Source organism: Podarcis melisellensis, assembly GCF_964234715.1.
Source record: "Podarcis melisellensis genome assembly, chromosome: 13".
Classification (NCBI taxonomy): domain Eukaryota; kingdom Metazoa; phylum Chordata; class Lepidosauria; order Squamata; family Lacertidae; genus Podarcis; species Podarcis melisellensis.
Window position 1 is genome coordinate 42361875 of NC_138545.1, and position 27550 is coordinate 42389424.

Here is a 27550-nt window from a genome sequence, read left to right on the forward strand (position 1 = left end):
ATTGGAGCCTCAGCTTCAGGATCTGTCCTTCCAGTGAGCACTCAGGGCTGATTTCCTTCAGAATGGAGAGGTTTGATCTTCTTGCAGTCCATGGGACTTTCAAGAGTCTCCTCCAGCACCATAATTAAAAGCATCAGTTCTTCGTCGACCAGCCTTCTTTATGGTTCAGCTCTCACTTCCATACATCACTACTGGGAAAACCATAGCTTGAACTATACTGACCTTTGTCGGCAAGGGGGTGTCTCTGCTTTTTAAGATGCATCTAGAGACATACATTCTCCTATTTTTCCTTTGTCTTCCTATTCCTATCAATAAACCTCTGAGTTGTCTTTGTGTGAGACAAGAGCTCAGCTTATTCACACAGTATAGACAAACACGTAAGTGAGAAGAAGGTTAGTCTGAAGTATGCAGGATGTTTTAGCTGGTTGAACGCTTGTCGAGATCCACACCTCATTTGTGGTTTCCATTGACATATACTGGGTCGTGTGTGTGTATAAAGACAGGAGACTGCGTTGGGCTGCACTTTTGTGCTCCGCTCTCTTGGGAGTAAGCCAGTTCAAAGTAACTTACTTCCCAATAGCCTTGTGCCGCGCAAGCGAGCAAGCGAGCAAGCTTCCAAGTTACACAGCATTCTTCGCTGTGAAAGCGCTGTGCGGTGAGGTGCACCCAGATGTTGACTTCCGAAATCATTTCCTCCCACCCATTCTACTCAGCACAATTTTAATGGCATTCAGGTGCGCAACTGCTCCTAGTGCCACGCTCCCACGCTCCTCTGCATCATTTGCCCTTTTAAATTTAGCAACATCCCCCGGTGCCCCTATTTGAGGCTTCTCACCGCTTTCAGTCCTAGAGACTGAGATGGGTGTAAAATGCAAAGGGCTTGTGGGTGCCAGACCGGGAGATCAGCGCCCCCGCAAGGCCACCACAAGCAAGACGCCTACTCTAGAGTAAGTGCCACCAAACCACAGCCAAAGGAAGTCGGACCCACCGGTTTCAGCACTTTCTTCCAAGAATCAGGTTGGCAAGGTGATGTCTCTACTTTTTAAGATGCTGTCTAGGTTTGTCACCCCAAGGAGATGCTGCTAATACAAATTGCAACAACTTCTCTCTCGGAGGCGCGCTCCATTGTCTCTCCAATACCGTGGAAAAGGACTGGTCCCCATCTCCTCCGGATCCTCAACAGGCAAATAGATGTGGTTCTGCAGACTGTACCAGAGGGATGCAGTCTGTACCAGAGATCCCCACCCCAACTGCAAACTAGTGTCTCACCCCTGTCTTGCTACTGGACTCCGGTGCTTGCATTAAATCCAGGCGCTTCGCATATTCTTCCCCTCCAAAGACTTCGCTTCTACAGTATTGCCTCCTCCCAATCATTTCACCACCTTATTTCCCCCCACTGTTGCTGCAGCCCCTGGCACCTGCCCGATGGGCCATCGCACCTCCTCGCAAACACCTCCTCCTTCCTTCCGTCGCCATCCCCAAAAATGCTCCGCGAGGACGCGAGGTCAAGTTGACGCGGCGATTCGTTAATTCGACGCTGGATCCGGATTAGGCGCGCGTTGGTGTCAGTCTGGACTGCCACGAGTTTAGGCTCTCCAAATGATCCGGCGACGTTGGCGACGACCTTGTGGCTTCGGATCCTCACCTGTGTGGATGGGAAGCTGGAACGCGCCGCTTAATCCGTGGTTCACCGCTTGCTAAAAATCCGGATCAATAAATTTATCGCGTGTCATCTTCCTTCCCTGCCGGTTCCTGTGCCCCCGTACCGATTTACAAGCCTGCCTGAACCAGGATTAACTCGTTCCGCAGTAACCACTCTCTCCTCCTGGTTCTGATGGCAGCATAGACACGAGAGCGACCTAGAGGGTTCACACGTGACGGCCACCACGCCATCGCGATTCCTAGAGATTCTCATCGTCTGTCCGCACATAAACGTGCTTGCAAGAAAGCTGGGATATATGCGATCGGGCTTTTTAGTTACTAGCGCTTAAGAGCTGCGCGCTGGCCGCGAGGAAGTGGCTTTTGTAGGCAGTCTGGAGCGGCCACCTTCACTTTTTATGCCCCTGTCCCCAGGCAGAGAGCTTAAGCTTTCGTGAACACGGGTGCCACAAAAAAATCGCTTGGTCTATAACTGGTGGGAGAAAACTCGTGGATGACATTGCTGCAGATTATGCCCACTGCTACCTCTCCGGAATGGACCTTGTAGGTCATCTGTCATGGCTATATTAGCTGAGATCCCTGCATTGCAGGGGGGGGGGTGGACTAGCTGACTCGAGGGTTCCCTTCCCATTCTACGATTCTGTGACTTTAAACCGGTGGCGCCACTGAAGAACTCGCACTTCTCCAGCAAAGTCCCACTCCTCACTGGGGGAACCAGAAAAAGGACATCTCAGAAAGATCTAACATTGCGAAGCAAATCAGGGCTTCGAATCTCCCTCCATAGAAACAGTTAAAGTATTTTAGAAATAATCGACACCCCATCGGCTCACCCCTCCCCAAAAATAGTTCCTTGGTGCAAATCCCACCTTGGGCATGGGCGACGTCTCCAAGAGAAGCGTGTTCTCGTGCTTGAAAACACGCGGGGGAAGCAGGCAGCTTCTATATGGAGTCCAGTTTGTCTTGTTTAGTCACGAAACGGTTGGTAGTTAAAGTTTACTGGTTGCAATGCACGCTCTGCTTTAGTTCTTTTTGTTTTAATCTTACGTTTTGACGCCCTGCGTTTTAATTCACACGCTCTTTGTAAAAAAGTGGGTCATTCCTCGCTGTAAAACAGAAACAAAAAGCTGTAATCTTTTTAAAAAAACAACAACAAAGCTCCTTTTCCATTATCTTTTTGCACGCGTCTTTAATTGGTTCTTTGGGATTCGTTATACAGATTGCAAACTTTTAGCGAACTCTTTATTCTATGGGGAAGGGAGGACGTGAGCCCTTCCTTGGTGTCCGAAAGAAAGTGCCTGGTGCAAGTCACGGTTATAAAGTAACACATACACACACACAAATACTTACACCTGGGAGAAGAAATATAATACTCGTTTTCAGATTGTCCATATTCTCTCTCTCTCTCTCTCTCTCTCTCTCTCTCTCTCTCTCTCTCTCTCTCTCTCTCTCTCCCTTTCCCAAGTTCTGAATTTTAAGGGCTACATCTGCGTCGTGGATTTGAAGCCGACTCCTGTTTAGAATTCGAATTCTTTTATACACGTGACAATTCCGCAAGCCTCCAACCAGTGCACGCCTTCTTCTTGGAAGGATCACAGATTTACGCATCTCCCCCCGTAGCTCGTGGAAGAGCAGGAAATCGGAGAACTGCAGTATGGTCCTTTTGTATATTCCAGAGATTAAACACCAGGGGTTTTTTTTTTAATTAAACTTTTTTTGGGGGGAGGGTGTGCGCGCGCCTGTCCTTTCGCCTGCACCGGTTGTCTTTTCCACTTTCCCTCCTGCGCGTCTTTCCTCCCAGCAAAAAAAGACTCCGGGCCGACCGTGTGTGTGTTTCTGGGTGTGTGTGTCTTGTGTGTGTGTTTGTGTCAAACGGTCCCCCAAGCCGTCGCTTTTGTTCCCCGCGCGATCGCAGGCTTTTCTCTTCCAAATCGTGGCTTTACAGTATTTCGATCGTCGCGGTTTTTTTTTGGGTGCTTTCCTTTTTGCTTTTGAACGGGTGGCAAGGTTGTTTTTGTATTGTCTGGATGCGAAGTCTGTCTGTCTGGAGACAGAGGCGGAAGGGAAACCCGCACATTTTCCTCCCCCCCCATCCCCAGATCCCGAGTCTCTCCACCTCCTCCTCCTCCTCATTTATTTATTTCCAGGGACTTCGCTCTTTTGCAAACACCCCTGAAGGAACGAAATCACGTGAGGCTCCCAAAAGGGGGCGGGGCTTTTTGTCCGGAGGAAAAGAGGTGGGGGGGAGGAGGGGGAGGAAGAGGAGGAGGGGGAAGGGCCATTTTGTAGATTCCTCCCTCCCTCCCTCTTTCTGTAGCCCGGCAGAAAGAGAGAGAGAGAGAGAGAGAGAGAGAGAGGAGAGGAGAGAGATACGGCTGGCCAGAGAATCTCTCTGCCTCTGGAGAGAGAGAGAGATTTAACTATACTGTATATATTTATATGTATATATTTAAACATTCCAGTCTGATCAGTGTAAGTGGGGCGAAAAGGGGGGGCGGCGTCGGTTCCTCCCCCCTTTGCTTCTCCTCTCTCTCTTTTCTCTCTCCCCATCCGGTCTTTCGCTGCCTCCGTGCGCCCCTCTAGAAAGGATCCGGGGATCAGGTAGGGCTGCTATACTTTCCCCCTCCGAAATCTATGTGTGTGTGTGTGTCCCTTTTTTAAAAAAATAGCATTATTTGCTCCCGGGAACTCCCCCGCTTGCTTTCCCCTGGCGCCTTTTCCCTCCTTTCCCTTTGTCACTCCTTCTCTCTCTCTCTTTCCCTCTCCTCTTTTCCTTCTCTTTTTTCCCCCCTCCTCACCCTGCCTGGCTTTCAAGATGGCCGATCTTTTCTCTCTCTCTTTCTCTCTCTCTCTCTCTCTCTCTCTCTCGAAATTTTGCCAGCCCTCTCCGGCTCTGAGGAGCCCGCCTTTGTTGTTGTTGTTGTTGTGGCCGCGGGTCGCTTTTCCCCTTCCCCAAATCGCGAAAGGGGGGTACCTCCGGAGGCTCTCCAAAAGGTCTCCTCGGGGTTCCCCCTTTGGAAAGCTCAGCTCCGCCCCCCGGGACCCCCTTTCCCTTGTGTGTGAGTGTGTGTTTGCGCGTCTGCGTCCCCCCCATCGCAACTCAGGAAGCCGGCGGCCAGCGTGGCTCCCTTCCCCCGCCCAGGGCTGCCTCTCCTCGGCTGCTGCAGCCACCAGCTCCGGCTTCCCCGGAGAGGCCTTTACCGCTTCGCTTGTGCGTCTGGGTATGGTTTTTTGTGTGTGTTTGGGTGTGCGCGCAAACGGCGATCGAGGTTTTGACAGCCAGCATCTTGCAGGCCGCGGTGGAAAAAAGACTCTCCTCTGGTGTGGAGCTCGAGAGATCCACTCCTTTGGATCTCTCGAGAGATCCAAATGTCAGGCGATCCAGGGAGCCCCAAAGAGAAAGGCGCACGCGATGGCTCCTTCGGGCGCGCAGCTGCAGCAGCAGCAGGCCCGGGTGATTTGGAGAGAAAACTGGGATTTATATTGTAAAAATAAATATATGTATCATTTAAAGGGGGGGGCAAGAACCACAACATGGCGCGCAGGATGTTGTGGAGAGCGTTGTTGGTCTGGTGTGTGTGTGTGTGTGTTTATAAATGGTAGTGGGAAAGGGACATATTTCTTCTGCCTTGTGTTTCAACCAGCAAGGTGAGGACGGTGATGGTGCTTCCTTTGGTCTCAGACCAGAAGGGGTTTAAAAGTCTGATCTGGGGAACTCTAGAGCCAGAAAAGGGGTGTGCGTTTCTGTCATTCCCCCAAATCACATGGGAATATGGTTGTGGTGTTTTTGCGGTGTGTGTGTGGGGGGGGGGGTGAGGTTCGACAACATAGTTGTTTCCAAATGCGGGGAGGGGGTTGGGAAAGCTGATCGGGCTTGGGGCAGTTTGAGGCTGGAGATGCCGAAGCAACATTTGCTGATATTATTATTATTATTATTATTATTATTATTATTATTATTATTATTATTATTATTGTTGGCTGTCGCGATGTTTGGGGAGTGGACGAAATAAGGGAAGTAGGTGGAATTTTTTTAAAAAATTTTTGGTGTGTGTGTAAAATATGAATGAGAGTACAGCTGTAGTGGAAAAGCCATATAACTACATATTTTTCACTGTGTTGCTACATAAATAAGAGCAGAATCCTATGGATTCCTGCTAGGAACACTACAGGGTTTAATGGGGCGCTACGTGTGTTTAGAACAACACCCTAAACTTCCCCCATCAACCCCCCATTACTGCCTTAATTTTCTTTTTTAAAAGACACCTGGTGGTAATTTAATTAGCCAGTTGCTCTTGACGCCCTTGCAAAAATAGGATGCAATGTCAGAACAGACATGAGGGTGGACTTTCAGAAAAGTACCTTCTCCTACTCTCAGTTTGCGATGGTTCATTCATTTCTGCCCCACTAAGGATGGGGGGAGGAACCTCTCCTTGGTCACCGGATCAAAATCGTATTTCCCCCCAAAATTCTGATTTCTTCTTTGTAAGCCCCTTCAAAGCAGCTTCTGGTATGTAGCTCCAGAATTCGAGGAAGGAAGGCGTCTCATTGTCTTCTCTAGAGTATAATAAAAGCAGACACGGTGTTGGTATTTTCTAGAGTGCAGGGAGAAAGTACCTTTCTGGACTTTGCATTCCGTATTAGCTTCTAGAATGCAAGGAGGAAAGGATTTCCGCCACCTCTATATTTTACTCCAGAGTGGAAAAGACACCCTTTTCAATGTGGGCCTTTAGACGGAAGAAGTGACCTTCCTTCCAAGTATTTGCCTCTTAAATTCTGGGAATCCGGAACGGGGATTTAAAAAACGGGAGGTTCTAGGATGCAAGGAAGGAGAGGGGCTCATCCTGCTTCCAGAAATGTCCGGGGAAAATTAAGGGTTGGATTTCCATTTGTCTATTTTGCTGGAGGTTTCATGGACAGGTTTCTGCTCCAAGCTTTTATATAGAACATTCCCCTCTGGAATTCCAAGATAAGTTTCTAGAGAACTCGAGATAGGGCTAAGATCCAGATAAAGTTCAGCACTGCTCATTGTCTGTTAAAAATGCTTAATTTATTGGTTGGACCTTTTTAAAAACAGAGATGCTTCTGCCTCCAGAGTCTAAAGTCTTTCAACCTTCCTCGTGCCTTGTTTCATTTTTCTACCTTTAAATGTCGGGAATTATTGGCTTTAAAATATTAATTAATAATTCCCCACCTTCAGATGGCTTGAAAGTCCTTCACGAAAGTGGTGGCAAGGGGAATAGGAGGAGAGGCTGTTTTGTTCCTCTTTTATTATCTCCCTTTCCTCTGTTCTGGGACAAGGTCATTCTCTCAATGTCTCCTGACGCCTGCCCGTCCTTCTTAACGCTAACCTTGCAGTGTAGGCCACCCAAGCAGAGAGAGAAAGGCTGGTGTTCTTGCGTTTAGGCGGAGCAAAGCTTGTGCGTTTTTCTCTGTTTTGCCGTTGTGTTAGCGCGACGAGGATGGAGCGTCAAGTCCAGATCTTAGGTTATAGACTGGGCTTTGTCGTTGAAAAGAGAATTCCTGCATTGAAAGGGGGTTGGACTAGATGACCGGGGGGGGGGTCCCTCCCAAAGCTGCAATTCTATGAGAAGGATGGAGTGAACGATCAGTTCAAAGCGCTGTCCTGGAAGCGGAGCTGTTTCGTCTCTCTGCCGGTGGGTTTCACCCTCCAAGCGTCCCCTCCCTGCGCATCTCAGCTCCCAGAGGTTGCCCAGTGGTAGGGTTTGGGTAGCCCAGGGTACCTGGCGCTCCCGCTTCGCTTTCTGCGCTTCTCAAGAGGCATCTGGTTCGGCTGGGCTCAATGGTGGGTCTTCTTTGGTCGGATCCAGCAGAGGTCTTCTCAAGTTGCCTTATGAAGGTGTTTGAATGGTGGTGGGGACGGGACAATGCGCGCATCTTCTGCCTACGCTTAAGATCGCGCACCGTCGGCTGATGGCGAAAAGCTCGCCGTTTTCCCTGCGCAGAGGCCGGGTGAATCCTAAGCGCCTTCCTGCCCTGGCCTTGGGCCGCGCAAGAGCGTTTCCCGCAGGATCGCGCGCTCTTATTCCAAGTGGTGCTTGCTGGAGCGCCCGTGGCAGCGCAATCCTATGCACAGCATTACGCAGAAGTAAGTACAAATGGGCTTACTCCCAGGCCAGAGTGACATAAAGGATGCCAGCCCAGGGCTCCCCTCCTTCCTCTACCCATTGACCTGGGAGTAAGTCGCACTGCGCACAGGGAGATTTACTCATGAGGAAACTGGCCAGGATCGCGCTGAAAGCAGCCACCCCCTTGCGCAGGAGAGAGGCGAGGGTCGGAGCTGATTTTGGCTTGGCTCTTTTCCTGCTCTTTGGACTGGCGTGTATTTAAATCGGCGCCGAGACCCAGTCTTGCTGGCAGTGGGGTGGGTGGGTGGGGGGTTTGTTGTGTCTCGCTGGCGGTTTGTTGAGTCTTGCTTGGGGTTTTTGTTGCGTCTTGCTGGCGGTTTGTTGTGTCTGCTTTGGGGAGCGAGTTGCCTTTTGAACCCACGTGGGATCGAGAGCTGCAGGGAATCCCCTTGGGCTGGAGGGAGATCGCTTCTGAGAGCTGGGGTGGCGCGCGTCCCCGCTGCAGAAAGGCTAGGATTTTAGGGTCTCTCTCTCTTGCCTTCAGAAAGGAAGCATCCGACGCAGGTATTTGCCCTGCTCCCCGGAGGTCAAGGCCCAATACAGGCGTAACTCCCAAGTAAATCTCTTTCCGGATTGCAATTTTTTATAGTCTCAAATCCCACCCCATCCTTTGAAAACATTATTCCACTTTGACTTGGGATTTTTTTGGAGGTGTTTCAAAGATGTAGCCAAAGTTAGGCTTTTTAAAACACCCCATTGACTTCAGTGGGAGCGTATTCCTTATTTTTGTTTTGAAGATTTATACTCCGCTTTTCGATGGAGTGATGGCATGCGAAGAAACGCGAGTGGCTGGGGCTGCGCAGTCTGGTGTACATGTTCGTGGCTAAAGCAGCAACAGGGAATATCCCAATAGCTTTGATTCAGGACATGGGTTTTGCGGATAGGTATTCTGTTCTAGGTTGTCAATTGGCCTTCAGCTTGGACAACAAATCCCAGTGCTCCAGAAAACCCGGAGGGCTTGACTGGAGAGCGCAAGCTTAGCAGTGGATCTGGAGATGTAACGAACACCCGGATCTGTTTCCTTCGCCGAATTCTAGAAGCTAATAAAATGAAGGGACTGTCCTTGAATTTCTGTGTGGTGCACAGAAAGCCGGCCTCTTCCCAGCGCAGAAATCAATAAGAAGATCTCGAGAAATAGATTGGTGTACAAGGATAGGGGCTGCGTCGTGCAGAAATCAGTAGACTCTGGAATGGACGGGTTCTAGACTGGATTACTAGATGCTAAAGAAACATTGGGGGGGGCGTGGAGTGTTTGCCACACTTGCCTGGCGAAATATTACATGCACTCTCCGGGAAACCTCGGAACTTGTTTCAAAGGGCCCTTCTCGGGACCCTGAGCATATGGAGCAATGAAGAGTGGCTCTGAGCACATGCAGAGTGCCCGTTAACTATTGAGTAATCGCTGTCCGCATACATCTTAGAGGAAAATGTCTGAAACCCTGGCCAATTTTTTAAAAAACAAACCAGCAACAACTAGGCAAGTGACCAGGAGGCATTAAATAAACCATCTGAAAGATCCTTTCGCTCCACCCGTTTGTTTTCTCGTTTATTTAGGGATCTAAGTATTATATATTTCGCAAACGGCTTGGTGTGCAAGATGGTGATCCTCAAATTTCTGGAGGCTTGCCTTGGAGTTTGGGGGCTGCGGGAGAGAGAGACAGGAGGCGTTGCCCTAAATTTACAGATCTGAATCTAAGCTCGGCATAGTTCCTTAGCTTGCCCCTCCAGATCCGGCCCCGATGATGGGAACTGTATTCCAAACCACCTGGAAGAGGCACCAGGTTGGCGCAAAAATAGTAGTAACCTTGACTGGGATTAGGGAGAAGAGTTTCCGGGCTTCGGGGAAGTCGGAGCCCCGGGGGAAATTTTAAAATAAAAGAAGGATTAAAGAAATGTGAATGCTAACCTTTATACTGGGGAAGAGGCCAATGTATTTAGGATGCAATTCGGTGCAAGGGGTAGGACATCTTGGAGCCGTTGTTGCGCAGCGCAATCCTATGCCTCTCTACTCAGAGGTAAGCCGGAATGCGTTCAGGCACTCTTTGCATAGGATGGGAGCGCGACAACCCGGATTGCAGCCAGGGCTGGTTGCAGTCTCTTGCACACTTACATGCGGGGAAGTCCCATTGCTGCCCCCCACTTTGAAATAGGTAGCCCTTCGTAGGATCTGCGCCTCAAGCGCTGCGCTGTTGTTCTGAAGATCCCTCGGTTTTCTCACTTCCTGGTTGGTTGCATCCAGCAAAACAGGCTTTCCAAAGTTTGCAGGCTCAGAGAAGGAGGCTGCCTCCCGCCCATTCCCCCGGGAGAAACCCTTGCTATTTATTTTATCTGAAGGTTGCCTTTCAGAGCAAAACCCCACTTTCTTTAAACTCAGCCGGACGTGCTTCGGAGCGGGGGTGCCAATTTGAATAAAATATTGTGGGCGCCCAGGTAAGCCCCGCACCGCACACTCGACCACATGATGCAATGCACACACACCATTTGAAGGGGGATGCCCATCAACTTTGTGGGAGCCGGGCCCCCTCAGATATTTCATTGTGGGGGTTGAAGTCGGCTCCTGTGCTTCGGGATCCACAGCTGCGCGCTGTCTGGCAGCGTTTTCCGACCGATCCTGTCCTTTTTTAAGCAAATAAATAAATGCCCAAATGGAGCCCCTTTGAAGGGTCTTGCTCCTTTAACAATTGCAGGAAGGCGCGATCCGTCTTCAGCTGCCAAATTCTGCAAATGTACAGTATTCGTTGAATGTATAGCTTGGCTGTGGAGCTGACCGGACCCAGATCTGTTCAGCTTCTGCAATGTTACAAGATGACAATGGACTGCAACCATCATCCTTGCCCATTGGCCGCGCTTGGGTGGGGATGCTGAGAGCTGGGGGTCCAACATCTGACGCTGTGGGGGCAGAGATTTCTAGTCCCTAGCGGTGCAATGATAAATCTTAAAGTAGTTCCTTTATCAGATGAGTTTTCGATTCATTGGAGGGGGGGAGGAAGGCAAGGGGTTGCAAGGACGCCCCCCCTGGACCACTCCAGTTAGGAGAGATCCAGGTTTTGAGTGACCCCAACATTAAATTGAAATTTAAAATATGAAGCATGGTTTATTTGTATGTAAAGGCCGCCATCATGAATAGGACTGCCTTCTCCCAAAAGAGATGTAGAATGGGAACATCAGTAGCTCGAAGGGGCCTAGAGAAACTCCCTCTGCCCATCTTTGCGCCCCCCCCCGATCCCCAGGACCCACTATTTTGTCTGGCGCCACCGCTGGATATTTTCTCGAAGCGCTGAGCTTCGTTTTCATAGGGAGTGGTTTTAGTAGAGAGTGCGTCTGAGCACGTGCAGAAGGCCTTTCCTTTCAGGGCCCGTGTAACCAGATCTTCCTTGATCGCAGCGCATCAAGGATTAGGATTGGACCCAAGACGGACGATCCAATTTTGGGGAAGCTTGAGCACTCTTTGGGGCGGAAGGGGGGTGAGGAGGGAAGCCGTTTTTTAAACGAAAATTGACCACTGGTAAGACCGGCACCTCCATTGCTCTTGTCCTCTGGGGAGCATAAAATCTGCGATGGTGGCCTGTTTCCAAAAATGTATTGGTTTTTCCCGACACACGCAGCGATTTCATTTTTCATTTTTTATTTTTTGCCTGTGTAGGATTTTGGTCTTGGTTTCTAATCTTGAGCCGTTTGCCTGTTTCAGGAGCTAAATAATGTAATGCAAAATAGGTGAACGGGGCTGCCCGGCGATATTTCACGTTGAAAAGTCCCTTTGATTTCAAAGGAGAGAGCTCGATCTTCTGTAAATCGGAAGAAAACCCAAGTCTGTTGAATGGGTCGTTAAGCGGAAACCTAAGCAGGCTTGCTCAGAAGTAAGCCCCACTGAGTTCAATAGGAGTTGCTTTGCAGGCTTCCTTTGGGGGTGACAAATCTGCAGCAAAAGCCCCTACCTGGAGGTGCGGGGAAGCCAGTGTGGTGGAGAGGTTAGTGCGCTAGCCTAGGAGCCAGGAGATCCGGGTTTCAACCCCTATTCGCCCATGAAGCTCGCTGCGTGACCCTGGAGCTGCCACAATCTTTCAGTTTAACCAGATTTACAAAGTTGCTGTGCGGGTAAAATGGGGAGGGGGAGAACCAAGCGCCTTGCAAGAAAAGCCGCGTATAAATGTAATAATAATAATAAAGGCAAGCATATACTTTTCGCATTGGGACACGAGGCATTCCTAGAGCAGTTGTGTGCATGTCTATTTAAAAGTGAAGGCAGCGACTTCAATCGGTTACGTATACCTTGTTAAGCCTGTACAGGATTGCATTTCTTAAAAGTGCATAACTCTGGCTGAGCTGTCAGGGAAGTCCCGGCCCAGGCGAGGTTTGTGAGAAGGCGCGCCAGCTTTCAGGCTCTGCAGAGCTCTTCTTCAGGCATTCTGTACCTATTTCTCTCCCTTGCTGGTGCTCCTGCGCTTTCAGCAGTACTTGCGCAGGAGACAGGAGCACATCAGGTGGAAGGAAGCTTTCTTCAGTTCTTTCTCTTCCTGACAAAATTCCTTCCCTCTAAAGCATTTGGGGAGCTGAAGTAAATGAACAACACGCGCTCCCTCAAATCAGGGTGCACAACTAAGGTTTACCACCATGCAGTGTAACCCCTAAACCAAGGAGACGCAGGGGTGCATCTACCCAAACATGTGTACAAGGGACCATTTAAAGGAGCCCGATTTATTAAATAAATATCCTGTGCACATAATTACAGTAGAACCTCTGTACTCCGGAGCCCAATGGTGGCCAGTAGGTCATGCTTCCGGGTAAGCGTGCGTAAAATTGCGTTGTTTGGATCCGTTTTGCTGATCGAGTGAGATCCTGCTGAGATTCACCCTTTGCAGGGGTAGCAGGCGAGACCTCTCTGCCCATTTTATTGGGAAGCAAATCCCATTGACTCCTCTTCGACGGGACTTTTCTTCCTGCCTGGGAAAGTGGGCGTGAGATGGTTTGCAAACTTGAGTGGGTCGCGTCCGTCTCCATCGTCCATGAAAGGGTGGCTTGGTGAGTTGAGGTCGCTTTATTCTTAGCTAGCTAAAAGTGAAAAAGAAAAGGCCATTTTGATCACCGATAAGAGAGAGAGACAGAAAAGTCGATTGATTTTAAGCTGCTCCACAGCCCATTCAACAAAAGAATCTTGCCAGAAAATAAGATGGGAATGCGTTCTCAGGTTTATGCGCAAAAGGATAGTTTAGCCTGAGTTTGTTGCTCGTCTGGCTTTCTAAACGCTAAAGCAAGTCACAAGTTTCATAAGAGACCATTCTGCTCAGCTTCCCATCCAACTCCTTTCTCTTGCGCTGCAGCTAAAATCTCTCCACGCCCCCTGGGTCCGGGTTGTAAAACAGCCTTGTTACTTGGATTTCCTTTCTTTCCAAAGGGGGGAAAAAAAGGTTTCTGAGATCCCTTCTCAACAAATTGTCCCCAAGATACTGAAATGCGATTAGGCTGTAAATTTCAAGGTTCCTTTAGATGCAGGTTCTCAGCCTGATGCGCTTCTAGTTAGAAGCAAACCCCTTTAAGTTCAGTGGGGTTTTGCCTCCAGGTAAGTATGCATATAGGATTTCAGCCTTTAAGCGAAAGCACCGTTGGGAGTTGTGCAAAAGCCTAAGCAATAATTTGGGAGGTTTTGGCTACACATCTGTGCAAATATTTTTCCTGGTTCCTAAGCAAGTTGGGCGAGGGGAGGGGAACCTGATGCTCTCAGTGACCTAAGAGTAAAACAGCAGGTTGGGGAGAAAAAGAGCAGCAATGGATGGATGCCTCCCAGCCCAGGGGTGTTGATTCACGGGTCATTGATACGTCTAGCCAAAGGCTGTTTGATCTATCCATCTCCATGCTGGAAGGTCGTGTGGGCTGAAGCACATCTGAAAACTATACAAAACGGGAAGGCTGAGAAAATGGGAAAGGTGGTTCATTTTATTTTATTATTTTATTTTATTATTTGCACACCACAGGATGTCAAATAATAAAATAACTCTGGGCTTTTCACCTGCACTTTTGTAAAATACATTCCTATCTCAAATTGTCTGTTCAATCAGTTCTCTGGAATTATCCACTCATCCCTCAATCTGATAAATTTATTTCATATGTCTGTCTCTTTTCCACAGCCCCATTTTCCACAGTTTTTTTTTCTGTGTGCAAAGGATCTGTTTGATTACTTTAAGATGGGAGGATCACTTGTAGTTTACAATCTCGTGTGTGTGTGTGTGTGTCTGAAGAAACAAATTAACTCCACATCCCAATAATAGACTGGGTGGGAAATCAGCCAAGCTCCTTGTTTTTCCTCCTCTCTTTTGTCTGGAATGAGATTAGCCCTTCCTTAAATATTGCCTATATATTCTCATCCTTGATCTGGGATATGCAGTCTTTGGCCCTGCAGATGTTGCTGGACTCCAACTCCCATCAGCTCCAGCCAGCATGGGATGATGGGAGTTGTAGTCCAGCAACATCTGTGTGGAATAACAGCGGAGATACATCTTAAATGCATTACAGTAAGCCTGCAATTTTTTCAGGGGGTTATGTTTCAGGGATTGCACCTAAAGCAAACATTGTGCATACAGTGGTACCTCAGGTTACATACGCTTCAGGTTACATACGCTTCAGGTTACAGACTCTGCTAACCCCGAAATAGTACCTCGAGTTAAGAAATTTGCTTCAGGATGAGAACAGAAATCGTGCTCCGGCGGCATGGCAGCAGTGGGAGGCCCCATTAGCTAAAGTGGTGCTTCAGGTTAAGAACAGTTTCAGGTTAAGAACGGACCTCCGGAACGAATTAAGTACTTAACCCGAGGTACCACTGTAGTTAAAACACATTGGGTTCAGTGGCGGGTGGGATTGCCCAAGTCACTTTTTTGAGGAATCCCGCTCCTTTTTAAAAATTTATTTTGCCACATGTGCGAGTTAAATGCGCATAAATTGCGGGCCCACCTGAATGCAAAAGGGAGGTATCCCTCTGTGGAGAGGAATGGGGAGGTTGAGAAATGCTCAGATGTTTGTTTGTGTCAGATTGGTTCCATGTTTGTGTTCAGCTAATAAAGCTTTTCCCACTTAGACTAGAATTGGCTGGTGCAATGCAGGCAGCGGTGGCGGGCAACTGGGATGGGGACATTAGCCATTCCTCTTGCTTCTATTCCAGGGGTAGGAAACCTAAGGCCCATGGGCCGGATGCGGCCCATTCGCCTTCTCAATGCGGCCCACAGATGGTCCGGGAATCAGTGTGTTGTTACATGAGTAGAATGTGTCCTTTTATTTAAAATGCATCTCTGGGTTATTTGTGGGGCCTGCCTGGTGTTTTTACATGAGTAGAATGTGTGCTTTTATTTAAAACGCATTTCTGGGTTATTTGTGGGGCATAGGAATTCGTTCATTTCCCCCCCCCCCCAAATATAGTCCAGCCCACCACATGGTCTGAGGAACGGTGGACCAGCTAATGGCTGAAAAAGTTTGCTGACCCCTGCTCTATTCCCTTGGTCCATCTTCCTTAACTCAATCAGTTGCACAGTTAGGTAATGCTAGACTTCTGGATTTAAAGGTCTTGTGGGCCACAGCTCGTCTTTAGATGATTGTTGCTCTAATTTCACTTCCTGCAAAATGTGATAAGCCAGCCCTGCTGTGTATTTTGTTTGTTTTTTGGCAGGGAGGTCCTGCTTCTCTTTCCTCTGAGTGGGGCCTTGCACCTCTGTCACAAAGTCTTATCTTGATTGGCATCATTGAGCCTAACTTCTCCAGCTCAGGAGATAGGTAAAGGTAAAGGGATCCCTGACCATTGGGTCCAGTCGTGGCCGACTCTGGGGTTGCGGCGCTCATCTCGCTTTATTGGCCGAGGGAGCCGGCGTACAGCTTCCAGGTCATGTGGCCAGCATGACTAAGCCGCTTCTGGCAAACCAGAGCGGCGCACAGAAACGTCATTTACCTTCCTGCCGGAGCGGTACCTATTTATCTACTTGCACTGGTGTGCTTTCGAACTGCTAGGCTGGCAGGAGTAGGGACTGAGCAACAGGAGCTCACCCCGTCGCGGGGATTCGAACCGCCGACCTTCTGATCGGCAAGACCTAGGCTCTGTGGTTTAACCCACAGCGCCACCTGTGTCCCCAGGAGATAGTAAGTAGCTCCAATTAAAATATTCAGCTGAAGCAGGTAAGGTTGGTGAAGTATGCAAGTCTCCTGGTTTCTCAGTGCTCCTTAAGTGGTTCTTTATGATACAGTTTTGAAGGGGAGACTGTTGGACTAGGGGTTGCGAGACCCAGGTTCACATCCCTGCCCAATGGTGAAGGTCACAGGTTGATTTTGCCCCCCCCATCTCATGCATAGGATAATATGCATGGAGGGAGACACGTGTACATCGGCCCTAAGCTCATTAGTTTTATATAGTATTTATTTGATTTTACAGATACAAACCTATAGCAAAATCAATTAAAGGTAAAGGGACCCCTGACCATTAGGTCCAGTCGTGGCCGACTCTGGGGTTTCGGCACTCATCTCGCTTTATTGGCCGAGGGAGCCGGTGTACAGCTTCCGGGTCATGTGGCCAGCATGACTAAGCCCCTTCTGGCGAACCAGAGCAGCGCATGGAAATGCCGTTTACCTTCCCGCCAGAGCGGTACCTACCGGTATTTATCTACTTGCACTTTGATGTGCTTTCGAACTGCTACAAATCTATATAAAGAGATTACTCCTGAATCTCACAACTTCCCCCCATGGGTCCTAATGTCAACATTTACAATTGCATATCAATTAATTATCCACATTTTCTTATCCATCTGAATTATCCATAGTCGTCGTTACCTTACAAGTTAAAATCCTGCCAATGTTTTCATCTGCTAATAATGGTCTCCTAAATAAATTATAAATTTTCCCCATTCTTTTTTAAAGTTCTTGTCCTTTTGGTTCCTGAGCCTTCCAGTTAATTTTGCCATTTCGGCATAGTCCATCAACTTGGTTTGCCATTCTTTCCTGGTTGGAATTGTTCCTTCTTTCCATCTCTGGGCTAGTAACATCCGTGCGGCTGTTATCACATACATAAATATTCTTTTCTGATCCTTCGGAATCTCGGTACTGTACCTATAATTCCTAATAAAAAGGCTTCTGGTTTTAAAATAAACATTATTTTAAACTCCCCCGCCTTTATTTCATTATTTATCATCTCCCATACAGTTTTTATTACCTTATACGACCACCACATATGATAAAAGGTACCTTCTTTTTCTTTACATTTCCAGCAGGTATTTGTTCTTGTTCTATACATTTTTGCTAACGTACTAGGTGTCAAACACATCATTTTCATATAATTTTCTTTCAGCGTGCAACATGCTGTAAATTTCAAGTTTTCTGTAACTTCTCCCAATCTGCCATAAAATTAATAAAGAAATTAAACCAATACATTAACTGAAAGATCTATAATGCTAGCTGGATTGTAAAAGACTGGGGTGAGGAGATCCCATTGGTGGAAACGGGCAATTTCGCAGAGCTGCCATCAAATGGGAGATAGCTAATAAAAGGGCATGGTGCCATACAAAGAGAAAACGTTTGTGAAAAGAAAAGACCAGATGGGTGTCACTGGAGTAGAGTTGAAAGACTTCTCTTCCAAAACCCACTAGTATCTGCTAATTAATTATCTTTCAAAGAGGCTTTCACAGAAATTAATTTCTTTTACAGGATTAATCTGTAAAAAGGGCTGTTGATTGATTAAAAGATTTTCAGTTGACTTATCTCCTGGCTTCCCATTAATTCATTTAAAGGAAGAAGCATATTGCAAAAGCCTTGATAGGTTTCTTCCTGAGCAGACCTGCAGTGTTTCTCTGAAGTGTGAGAGGGATTGATAATGCTGTAAATAAGCTAGTACTTATTGCTAGATGGAAAGACTGTATTTAATATTTTCAAAAGAAGCTAAAGGATTTGAACAATTCCCCCCCTTTCAGAATATTTTTACTGGTTTTTCTCATTTATCTAAAATCTGAACGATTTAAATCTCTTGTAATTGCTTTGTTTTGCCAGTTAAAGTTTGCAGCGCTACAGAGAGAGGTACAGTGGTACCTTGGGTTAAGTACTTAATTCGTTCCAGAGGTCCGTACTTAACCTGAAACTGTTCTTAACCTGAAGCACCACTTTAGCTAATGGGACTCCTGCTGCTGTCGCGCCGCCGGAGCCCAATTTCTGTTCTTATCTTGAAGCAAAGTTCTTAACCTGAAGCACTATTTCTGGGTTAGCGGAGTGTGTAACCTGAAGCGTATGTAACCTGAAGCGTATGTAACCTGAAGCGTATGTAACCCGAGGTACTACTGTACTGGAACACTAGACTTTGTGGAAATCCCATTCCCCTTGCTAAAGAAGTTGTGTTTTTTAATTCCAGATATGTGAGCTGTTACACCAGTGATGAATAGTGCAGGGAATTCATTCTGCTTATGTTAAAAGATGTGTTTGTCTATCAAATTGTATTTGAAATGTTGGCATGGGGAACAAATTCTAGGAGAAACCTCAGCTCAAACTGATTCTGATTCAACATATGGGGGCAATGCTATGGGAAGATCCGGACTCAGACAGGCTCAACCAGGGTTAAGTCCCCAACCCTGGAAAACCCAAAGATACAGTGGCATTGCTGGCTGGTTTAAATCTCAAAAAGGGTGGTGGTGGAGACAGGGACTAGAGAGGGAGAATTTGGGCTGGATCCTAAACCCATTCATCTTGGTTGCATGATTTGGCAACACATAACCATTTCAAAAGGGACGCGGGTGGTGCTGTGGGTTAAACCACAGGGCCTAGGACTTGCCGATCAGAAGGTCAGCGGTTCAAATCCCCGCGACGGGGTGAGCTCCCGTTGCTTTGTCCCAGCTCCTGCCAACCTAGCAGTTCGAAAGCACGTCAAAGTGCAAGTAGATAAATAGGTACCATTCCGGTGGAAAGGTAAACGGCGTTTCCGTGACTGCTCTGGTTCGCCAGAAGCAGCCTGGTCATGCTGACCACATGACCCAGAAGCTGTACGCCGGCTCCCTCAGCCAATAATGCGAGATGAGCGCCGCAACCCCAGAGTCGGTCACGACTGGACCTAATGGTCAGGGGTCCCTTTACCTTTACCTAACCATTTCAAAGTCTTGTTTTTCATCTGCCAGATTTAAGCAGAACAGCAGCCCCACTGCTGAAGTTTGGATCTGGCTTAACTTTAGACTGGCTTAACTTCCATGGTCTTTCTTTACACTAGCTCCTTGTACATAGGATTGTACTGTATATGTACATAACAAAGGAGGCGTTGGGGCTTCAAACTGAAAGGAAATATTATTCGAAGAGTTTGTTTTGATTTGATTTTTCTGCGGAGAGCAGAAACTAATGTAATTTGTGCTACGGTGAAAAAGCTGATTGGGGGAGTTAATTAGTGTAGGGAAAGTCTCATAGACTAGAAGTTATGTCATGTATGTGTCATGCGGGTTTGTAGCATATATGTATGTATATGTGACGCGTAATTAATGTTACTTGTTGGGTGTCCTTAGAGAGAGAAACTGATCTTTCCATGTAGCATGAATGAGGTATTGATTTCTAGTATGAGGATTTTATTAAAACTAGCTTGCACTGGCAGGCTGGCTTCTTTCCAGCGTTTAATTTCCATTTAAGAAATAAAAGAGCGGTGCTCAGGCAACTTGCTCTTAAGCCCCGACCCCTAATTCCAGATGTGTGAGGGCTGAGAAAAAACAGTCTTCACACGCAAACCTCCTTCTCCCATGTATTGGGAGAAAGAGGCCCCCCCCAACACTAAAAGGACTCGAGAGACAATGGAGTGCGCCTTAGGGGGTGAAGTCAAACCACTGCAAAGTGACCTCCCCGGGGCACAAGCCTGGGCAAGTGTGTATGGAGGTCCTGGGTTGCCCAGAGGACAAGACCCCCCCCTCTTGTCTTCGCATGCAGGGCAAGTCTAACTCAAGGGTTTTTGGACCCATTGGCTACCCTCACCTGGTTTAGCCGGCCAGTCAAAGCCATTCCCTGGGTGCAGCTGCTGTTGCATGCTAAATAACAACAACAACAACAACAACAACAACAACAACAACAACATATTATTTATACCCCACCCACCTGGCTGGGTTTCCCCAGCCACTCTGGGCAGTTTCCAACAAAATATTAAAATACATCAAACATTAAAACATTAATTAAACATTAATTAAATTAAATTAATTATTAAACATTAAAAGCTTCCCTAAACAGGGCTGCCTTCAGATGTCTTCTAAAAGTTTGATACAGTGGTACCTTGGGTTACAGGTGCTTTAGGTTACAGACTCTGCTAACCCAGAAATAGTACAACTTTGCTTCAGGATGAGAACAGAAATCATGCTCCGGCGGCAGCGGGAGGCCCCATTAGCTAAAGTGGTGCTTCAGGTTAAGAACAGTTTCAGGTTAAGAACGGACCTCCAGAACGAATTAAGTTCTTAACACGAGGTACCACTGTAGTTGTTTTTCTCTTTGACATCTGGTGGGAGGGCGTTCCACAGGGTGGGTGCCACTACCGAGAAGGCCCTCTGCCTGGTTCCCTGTAACTTGGTTTCCCGCAGTAAGGGAACCCCAGAAGGCCCTTGGAGCGGGACCTCAGTGTCCGGGCAGAACGATGTGGGTGGAGAAGCTCCTTCAGGTATACCGGACCCAGGCTGTTTAGGGTCAGCACCAACACTTTGAATTGTGCTTGTAAACATACTGACGGCTCTCAGGAGCCAGAGGTGAGAGCCACAGGTGAGAGAGGGTGGGGACCAAAGGTAGACAAACTACCCCCAGAGGAGCACAATGTGTCCTCCACTATACTATCCCTCCCCTAACACCTCATATATCCCCATAGAAGTTCTGAGCCTAGTAAGCGGGATAGCTCAGTTGGTTAGAGCTGGGGTCAGCAAACTTTTTCAGCAGGGGGCCGGTCCACTGTCCCTCAGAGCTCGTGGGGGGGGGGACACAATATTTTGGGGAGAAAAATGAACAAATTCCTATGCCCCACAAATAACTCAGAGGTGCATTTTAAATAAAAGCGCACATTCTACTCATGTAAAAACACGCTGATTTCCAGACTGTGCGCGGGCCGGATTTAGAAGGCAATTGGGCCTGATTTGGCCCCAGGCCTTAGTTTGCCTACTCGTTAGAGCATGGTGCTGATAATGCCAAGGTTGCAGGTTTGATCCCCATAAGGGACAGCTGCATTTCCCTTCATTGCAGTGGGTGATTCTCAGGGTCCCTTCCAACAATGCAATTCTATGTTCAGGGCTCACTTTGAAGCCCATTTCCCCTGAATTTGAGTTAATGGGGAGCTAGTTATGATAGTCAAGTGTGGCATTCTGCACATGTTCAGGTACATTTTTTCTTTTAAGTGCAATCGGTTGCAATTGCATGTTCTTTGTTGCAATTCCAGTGTGTCAGCGGTTCCGAGAACTGATGGGCTTTTACTAAAACTCTTTGCAGTAAACCGGACCGCCCCTTCTCCGTTTCCTTGCCTGCTACCTTTGACAGCATTTGCAGATGGAAGGAGCGAATTTCTTGCCGTGAAGGAGGACAGGAGTGGGGCGGCCAGGAAGAGAATAGATTGCAAAAGCAGACCTCTCCCAGAAAATAAAAATGAGGAGGGGAGGGAAGGGGAAAGACACACAATCTGGAGAATAGGGGAGCTCCCAAGGGTACCAGATAGGGGAATTGCGTTGCAGGACCACAAAGATGCAATGTAATCGGCTGGATTTTTCTCCGGTGCTGGCATCCTGCCGTCTGGAGCAGCCATGTAACTATAGAAACTGGCTCGTTGCCTTACACCAATCAGGAAATGTAACATCACCTGAGAATGCAATGGAGAGAGCCACTTTGTTGATGCTGCGAAGGGAGGGAGCCAGCCCGCCATTCCTTCTTTGCTGTTCCTATTAAGTGAAATTAGGGGAAAGCTGGGGGGTAGGGAGAAAATTGTGAAGCGGGGAGGGGAAGAGCTCAGGGGCGAGGTGGGGTGTCTCTGTCCCCCAAGGAAATTGCGGAATGGAAAATGTGTGTGTGGCAAATAACATTTAGGGGGGTTAGAAGCAGGAGAAGCAGTAGAGTTGGAAGGGAACCCGAGGGTCATCTAGTCCAACCCTCTGCAATGCAGAAATCTTCTGCCCCATGTGGGGCTCGAACCCATGACCTTGAGATTAGGAGTCTGCCGATTGAGCTATTACAGCTTCCGGTCTTCGGGACCTGTATGTTCGTGGCTGATAGGTTCCCATGAAACGATGGGTGGTATTCAACTATGTTTCCCTCAGAGTAGACCCATTGAAATGAATGGACAAAAGGAATTCGCGTGGAACTACTCTGAGTAAAACTTCAGTTTGAATACCACCCTCTGAAAGGAAGATGGGTTTGTGATTTTTTAAAAAAATCATTGGCTGTGTGTCTCTCTTTCTTTGTTTCCCCTCCAACCCTTCATGTTAAGCTATTTTTTGTGCTTGTTAATATTTTTTTTAAAAAAATAATTTTAAAGCTAGACATTGGAGGGAAAAGAGGGATGAAAACATGTGTGCTTGTAGCATAGGGCAGAGGGCCTTCTTGGTTGTGGCACCCACCTTGTGGAACACCTTCCCATCAGATGTCAAGGAGATAAACAACTATATGACTTTTCGAAGATATCTGAAGGCAGCCCTGTTTAGGGAAATTTTTAATGTTTGATGTTTTATCGTGTTTTTTAATATTCTGTTGCGAGCTGCCCAGAGTGGCTGCGGAAACCCAGCCAGATGGGTGGGGTATAAATAACAAATTATTATTACTCCTTCTAAACATGGGAATGCATGTGGCAGAGGTGGAAATAAGTGTGCCTATATTGTGTTTTGCAGACTTGTCACAAAACCCCTCACTCCCTGCTTTTGGGCAGTGATTACATTATAGGGAGGGCACGGGGGGGGACTCTACCCTTTACAGCCCCTTAACTTTTATTTTTATTTTTTAAAGTTACATGAGAACAGCAGTTTAGAAAACTACGGGGTAGGAGTCAGAAAGTGGGGTCTGTGGGTTTCTGTAAGGGACCCCTACTCTCCCCCCTTACAATTCAAGCACCAGGTTTATTTTCTCCCATGGTTTGCTGCTTGTTTTTGGCAATCGTTTTTATGTTTTTGACCATCCATGAGAGCCCAGTATGGGGATTTAACTTCAATTGATGTGAAATCTGTTACCAAGAACACTTCTTTTTAAAAGAAAAACAACACACACACACACACACACACACACACACTTCCTTTTCCCTCTCTTTGTCATGAAAGTTAATGTCTCTTTATAAACTCTATTTCCAATTGTTGTGGGATTCTGCTAATTCCTATCCACCCCAACCTATGGTTTACTCTGAAGAAGACAATGGCAGCTTTCTTAACATGGCTCTTATTTTCCCAAGGCAGGCATGTCCAAATCCGGCCCCCGTGGCAGTTTATTTCCTGGGGTAAAATAATAAAAAAAGCTCAACAACTTCAATCCTTAAAAAAGCTCAGCAAAGGTTAACAACTTTGGTTGGCCCTTAGGTCGGCCCTCATGGCCCTTCACTTCATCAAATCTGGCCCTCTTTGAAAAAAGTTTAGGGAAAAGGATAAATAAGGGTGCAGGAAGCCCTTATTGTACTTTTAATGTTTTAATGTACTTTAAATTTTTTGCTGGAAACCCAGCCAGATGGGCGGGGTATAAATAAATTATTATTATTATTATTATTATTATTATTATTATTATTATTATTTAGAATGTGACCCCCCCCCAAAAAGCACAATGTCTCCCTCCATTTTGTGGCGTACTTTGAGCACAGGCCCATGCAGGACCAGCCCTAACAGGCAACACCCTGGGCAGATGCCATGCATGGAATGTGTGGATGCCATCTTGGAATGTGTGGGTTCCATCTTGTTTCTCACCTCAGGTAGCAAAATGCCTCAGGCTGACTTTGGGCCCATGGCACAAATGTACATTAAATGCACGTATACTAATTTATGTGCACGGAAACAAATTTAGACCAGGTTTCGGAAGGAAAGCAGTCTTGTGATAAAAGTTGTTGTTGTTTTTTAAATGTAAAGTGGGGAAAAACCCAAAAAAGGTGGAAGGGCAAGAGATCCAGTTGGAAAAGACCCTTTGAGGAACTTCTTTAAGAAGCGGAAGGGACTATCATGGATATCTCCTAGATTTAGGCTCCGGGAGGGGGAAAGGACGGCAAATTCTCTTGCACTTTTTCTTAGGTTCTCCATACAAAGTGAAAATGTTGAGGTAGAGTTTTGGCAAATACTAAGTTTCCCCACCCTCTGGAAGCCGCAATGGACAATTTAATAGCTAAGTGAATGACAATAGCAAGTGAATGGCAAGTAAAAAGCACATCAAGAGTTTCTCCCAGTGGTGTCCTCTGTGTGCCCCTAGAAAATGGCGGGGGGCAAATGAGGTTGGGGGCGATGAGTAAATAAAAATGGAAGCGATGTGTGTATCATAATGAATCAAAGCAAAATGCGTGTATGAGAGAGAGACTGACTCAAAACATCCTTTCCTCACCTCTCTCCCCTAAATTAGCATGTGCGCCTAAGTTTGTGGCAAGGCTGACTTGTTTGTTGGAGGTTTAAAGAATCCCAAAACTTGGCCTAGCCGTGGTGTGGAGAGGAAGCTTTTTTTTAACAAGCTGGTTTCCTTGATGAAACCTGAGACGGTTGCCTCCATCGAATTTCATATCCAGACCTTTTGCTGTAGAAACAGACAGAGCGAGCAAAATAATTGCTCCCCCATCTGTTAGGGCTGCTTATCCCTTATTCAGCTTTCCTTTCTCTTATGCTTCTCTCCCGTATAGGGAGAAAAGGTTGACTTCTGTCCTGAGCAGTTTTTGCTTTTCATCAGCAGACCTGTAAAGATTTTTTAAAGCAATACAAGAATGGTGCGCCCCTTTTGCAAAGAGCTGGGCTCTGAGGAATCTGTGACCCTCCAGATATTTCTGGATTATGCCTGGGCCTGACGGTTTTTAGAGACCAGCAAACATCTGGAAGCCCAAAAGCCTTGAAATGAAATAGGGCTTCACTTTTGCAGCTCTGCCACCATTGCTGATGTAAAATTCAGCTAGTTATCTGGATGATTTCCATAACATGCATTTTATCCTTTGCTTTGGGTGGTGGTAGGGATCGCCTAGGCCCAGAAACGATGTGGGTCTCAAACCAATTTGCAAACGCCACACCAGTATGGCATTTCTTTCTTATTCTTTTTTTCATTCCCTGCTTTCCCCATCTTCCTCCTCCTTCCTTCCCCTCTTTTTCTCCCACCTCCACCTTGGGTAGTTGCAATAATAATCTGGCTTCTTGCCAAGTATAGGCGTTACTATGGAAACAGAAAAGCTGCCTCTGTGAGCCAGGAGGGGTTGTGGCTTCTAATGTCTCCTATTGTATATATTCAGCCGTATATAGTAGAGAGGAAAAGAGGGAGAACTATAATCACAGGATTCCCCCCCTTCCTTTAAACCCTTCCTACATTTCATTGTATAAAACGAGGCTGAATTTCCTAGAAGAAACAGAGAATGGGGGGGGGGGGAGAGAAAAGGCCTATTTCCCTTTTCCCCATCCTTGAAAACACCCGACATGCCGCTAAATTTCTTCATCAGCCACAAAGGAGAAAACAACTTATTTTCTTCTTTGCATTTTAATATCGAGAGGGAGGATGCTTTTGAAAATGTTTCTGTGGCTCCCCCTTGATGTGTTGTTGTTGTTGTTTTGCAGAAATAGCACCTAATTGTGGCGCATGAAGGGGTCCCGATTGTGGGGGGGTCACCCGTGAAGTTGTTATTAAGGTACCTGCCATGGCAAGGTGCCATAGAAAGGTTATGGCAGAAGGGAAGGCAGACCCTACCCAGAAGCTTAAATGTTAATCTGGTAAGGCTACATAAGCCTTATGGGGCCCTTCCCTCCTTGCCCCACCCCAAGCAGCCTCTGTTCAGGGGATCTGCAAGCCTTATTTGTTTCTGTACAATTATTTTGTTATGTTGTGTTGACTGGGCCCAGGGATGGCCCAAAACAGTTGGCTGCCTGAGGCAAAGGACAACATGATGCCCTCCCCTCCCCATTTCACATAGAGAAGCCAGTTGAATATTTCCTCAACACGGATGAGGGGGTAGGAGGCTTGTTTAGGATGGGCAATATAGCCTGGGGGCACAAACAGCCCTGTCCTCCAGCAGAGGGGAACAGCTTAGGGGTAGGGGCTGAGAAGAACAGCCGCAGTGCTGCTGCTGCCCCCCCCAGGACCTGACGCCCGAGGCAGCTGCCTTACTCTGACTAATGAGAGGACTGACTCTGGGGTTCTGTATAATTACTTTCAGGCTTGCCATAGGGTTTTGTTTTAGTCAGTATGGGGGGGAAAACCAACTCTCTTTTTCTAATACATTTTTTTAAAAGATAGGAAGAATATGAAGAGAAGTACGGCAGAAGAACAAACAAAATGGCAGACCTGGGGTGGGATATACACCGTGTTTATGGAAGACAATCTTACTTGGCTATGAGTGATCGTCAAAGAAGAATCTAGGGAGCAATGGAAGGCTATGCGATTGTTACTGTGCCCGACAGCCAAATTTACCAAATGGCCCAACGTTAAGCCATCCTTTGTTCAATATGCTGGAATGGGATGTGTGTGGTGTTATGGTCTAAACAATTGAGTCTCTTGGGCTTGCTGATTGGAAGGTCGGTGGTTTGAATCCCCATGACGGGGTGAGCGCCCATTGCTCTGTCCCAGCTCCTGTCAACCTAGCCATTTGAAAGCACACCAGTGCAAGTAGATAAACGGGTACCACTGCGGTGCGAAGGTAAATGGCGTTTCTGTGTGCTCTGGCTTCTGTCACAGTGTTTTGTTGCACCAGAAGCGGTTTAGTCATGCTGGCCACTTGACCCGGAAAGCTGTCTGTGGACAAATGCCAGCTCCCTCGGCCTGAAAGCAAGATGAGTGCTGCAACCCCATAGTCACCTTTGACTGGACTTAACCGTCCAGGGGTCTTTTACCTTTACCATATGTGAATGTGGGAAAGAAGTGTGGCACACAATCCAAAGTTGCAGCCACAGCGTCTGGTAATGTTGCAGGGTCTTCTGGGGGTGGGGTGCACTTTTTTGCCCTTACGGATGCAGAGGTAGTCTTTGAAAAGGTGTGGCACAAGACCTGGTTGCATATCAGCAGTGAGCTAGTGCCCTTGGGTTAATATTAATGGAGCACCAAAAATCCATCAAGGATGGATTTTTCATCCCTATTCAGTTTAGCTAGTGATCAACGCTCTAGAAAAAGCATCTCCTTGTTTTCAAAATTGTGCCAGATCAGCTTTAGAATAAGTATTTTATGATACTCTTCATCTGGGACCTCAATGATGCATTGGAGTCAGGGAGAGAGGCTCCCCTAGTCTCGCAAATGCTTACAAAAGTTAATTTAACTTGGTGTCACCTAGACTACCCCTTCCCCATGCCAGTGGATCTGGCAAACTACTTTCCTAGCAGGAGATATTACTTAGCCTGAACACGTGTGGGGCTTGCAATTGGTGTATGTTTGCAGTCTGCTACAGAATAATGTCCAAAAAGTCAAAATTCTGTCAGATTATATACTCTGTGCATTGCATTTTTTATTTTATGGATTTATTTGGATTCCTTGGGCTTCCTTTTTTGGAAGAAAAGGTAGGGTTTTAAAAATAATTTTGTATGACACCATTATACACACCGACTTTTTGTATTGGTCCTCTGGGAATTGAAAAACCTCAGTGAGTAATGTGGTTTGCATGCCCCCCAGCTCTGGGGACTGCA

General features: G+C 47.1%; 1 protein-coding gene across 7 annotated transcripts in view; it reads left to right on the forward strand.

Moving 5' to 3' along the window:
- The window catches only part of PCGF2 (polycomb group ring finger 2), a 59420-nt gene that overhangs the window by 11326 nt on the left and 20544 nt on the right, over positions 1-27550 (forward strand). Inside the window, exon 2 of one of the 7 annotated variants that reach the window (XM_081884335.1) lies at positions 4024-4257. Coding sequence is in view for 2 of the 7 variants with exons in the window: in XM_081884331.1 (XP_081740457.1) it covers positions 25106-25128 (23 nt within the window). In the remaining 5 variants the exon portion in view is untranslated. Of the gene's footprint in view, positions 1-3956; positions 4258-23716; positions 23799-24989; positions 25129-25155; positions 25652-25982; positions 26074-27550 lie in introns of those variants that run through there. The other 6 variants (XM_081884334.1, XM_081884336.1, XM_081884338.1 and 3 more) reach the window with 6 other exon arrangements.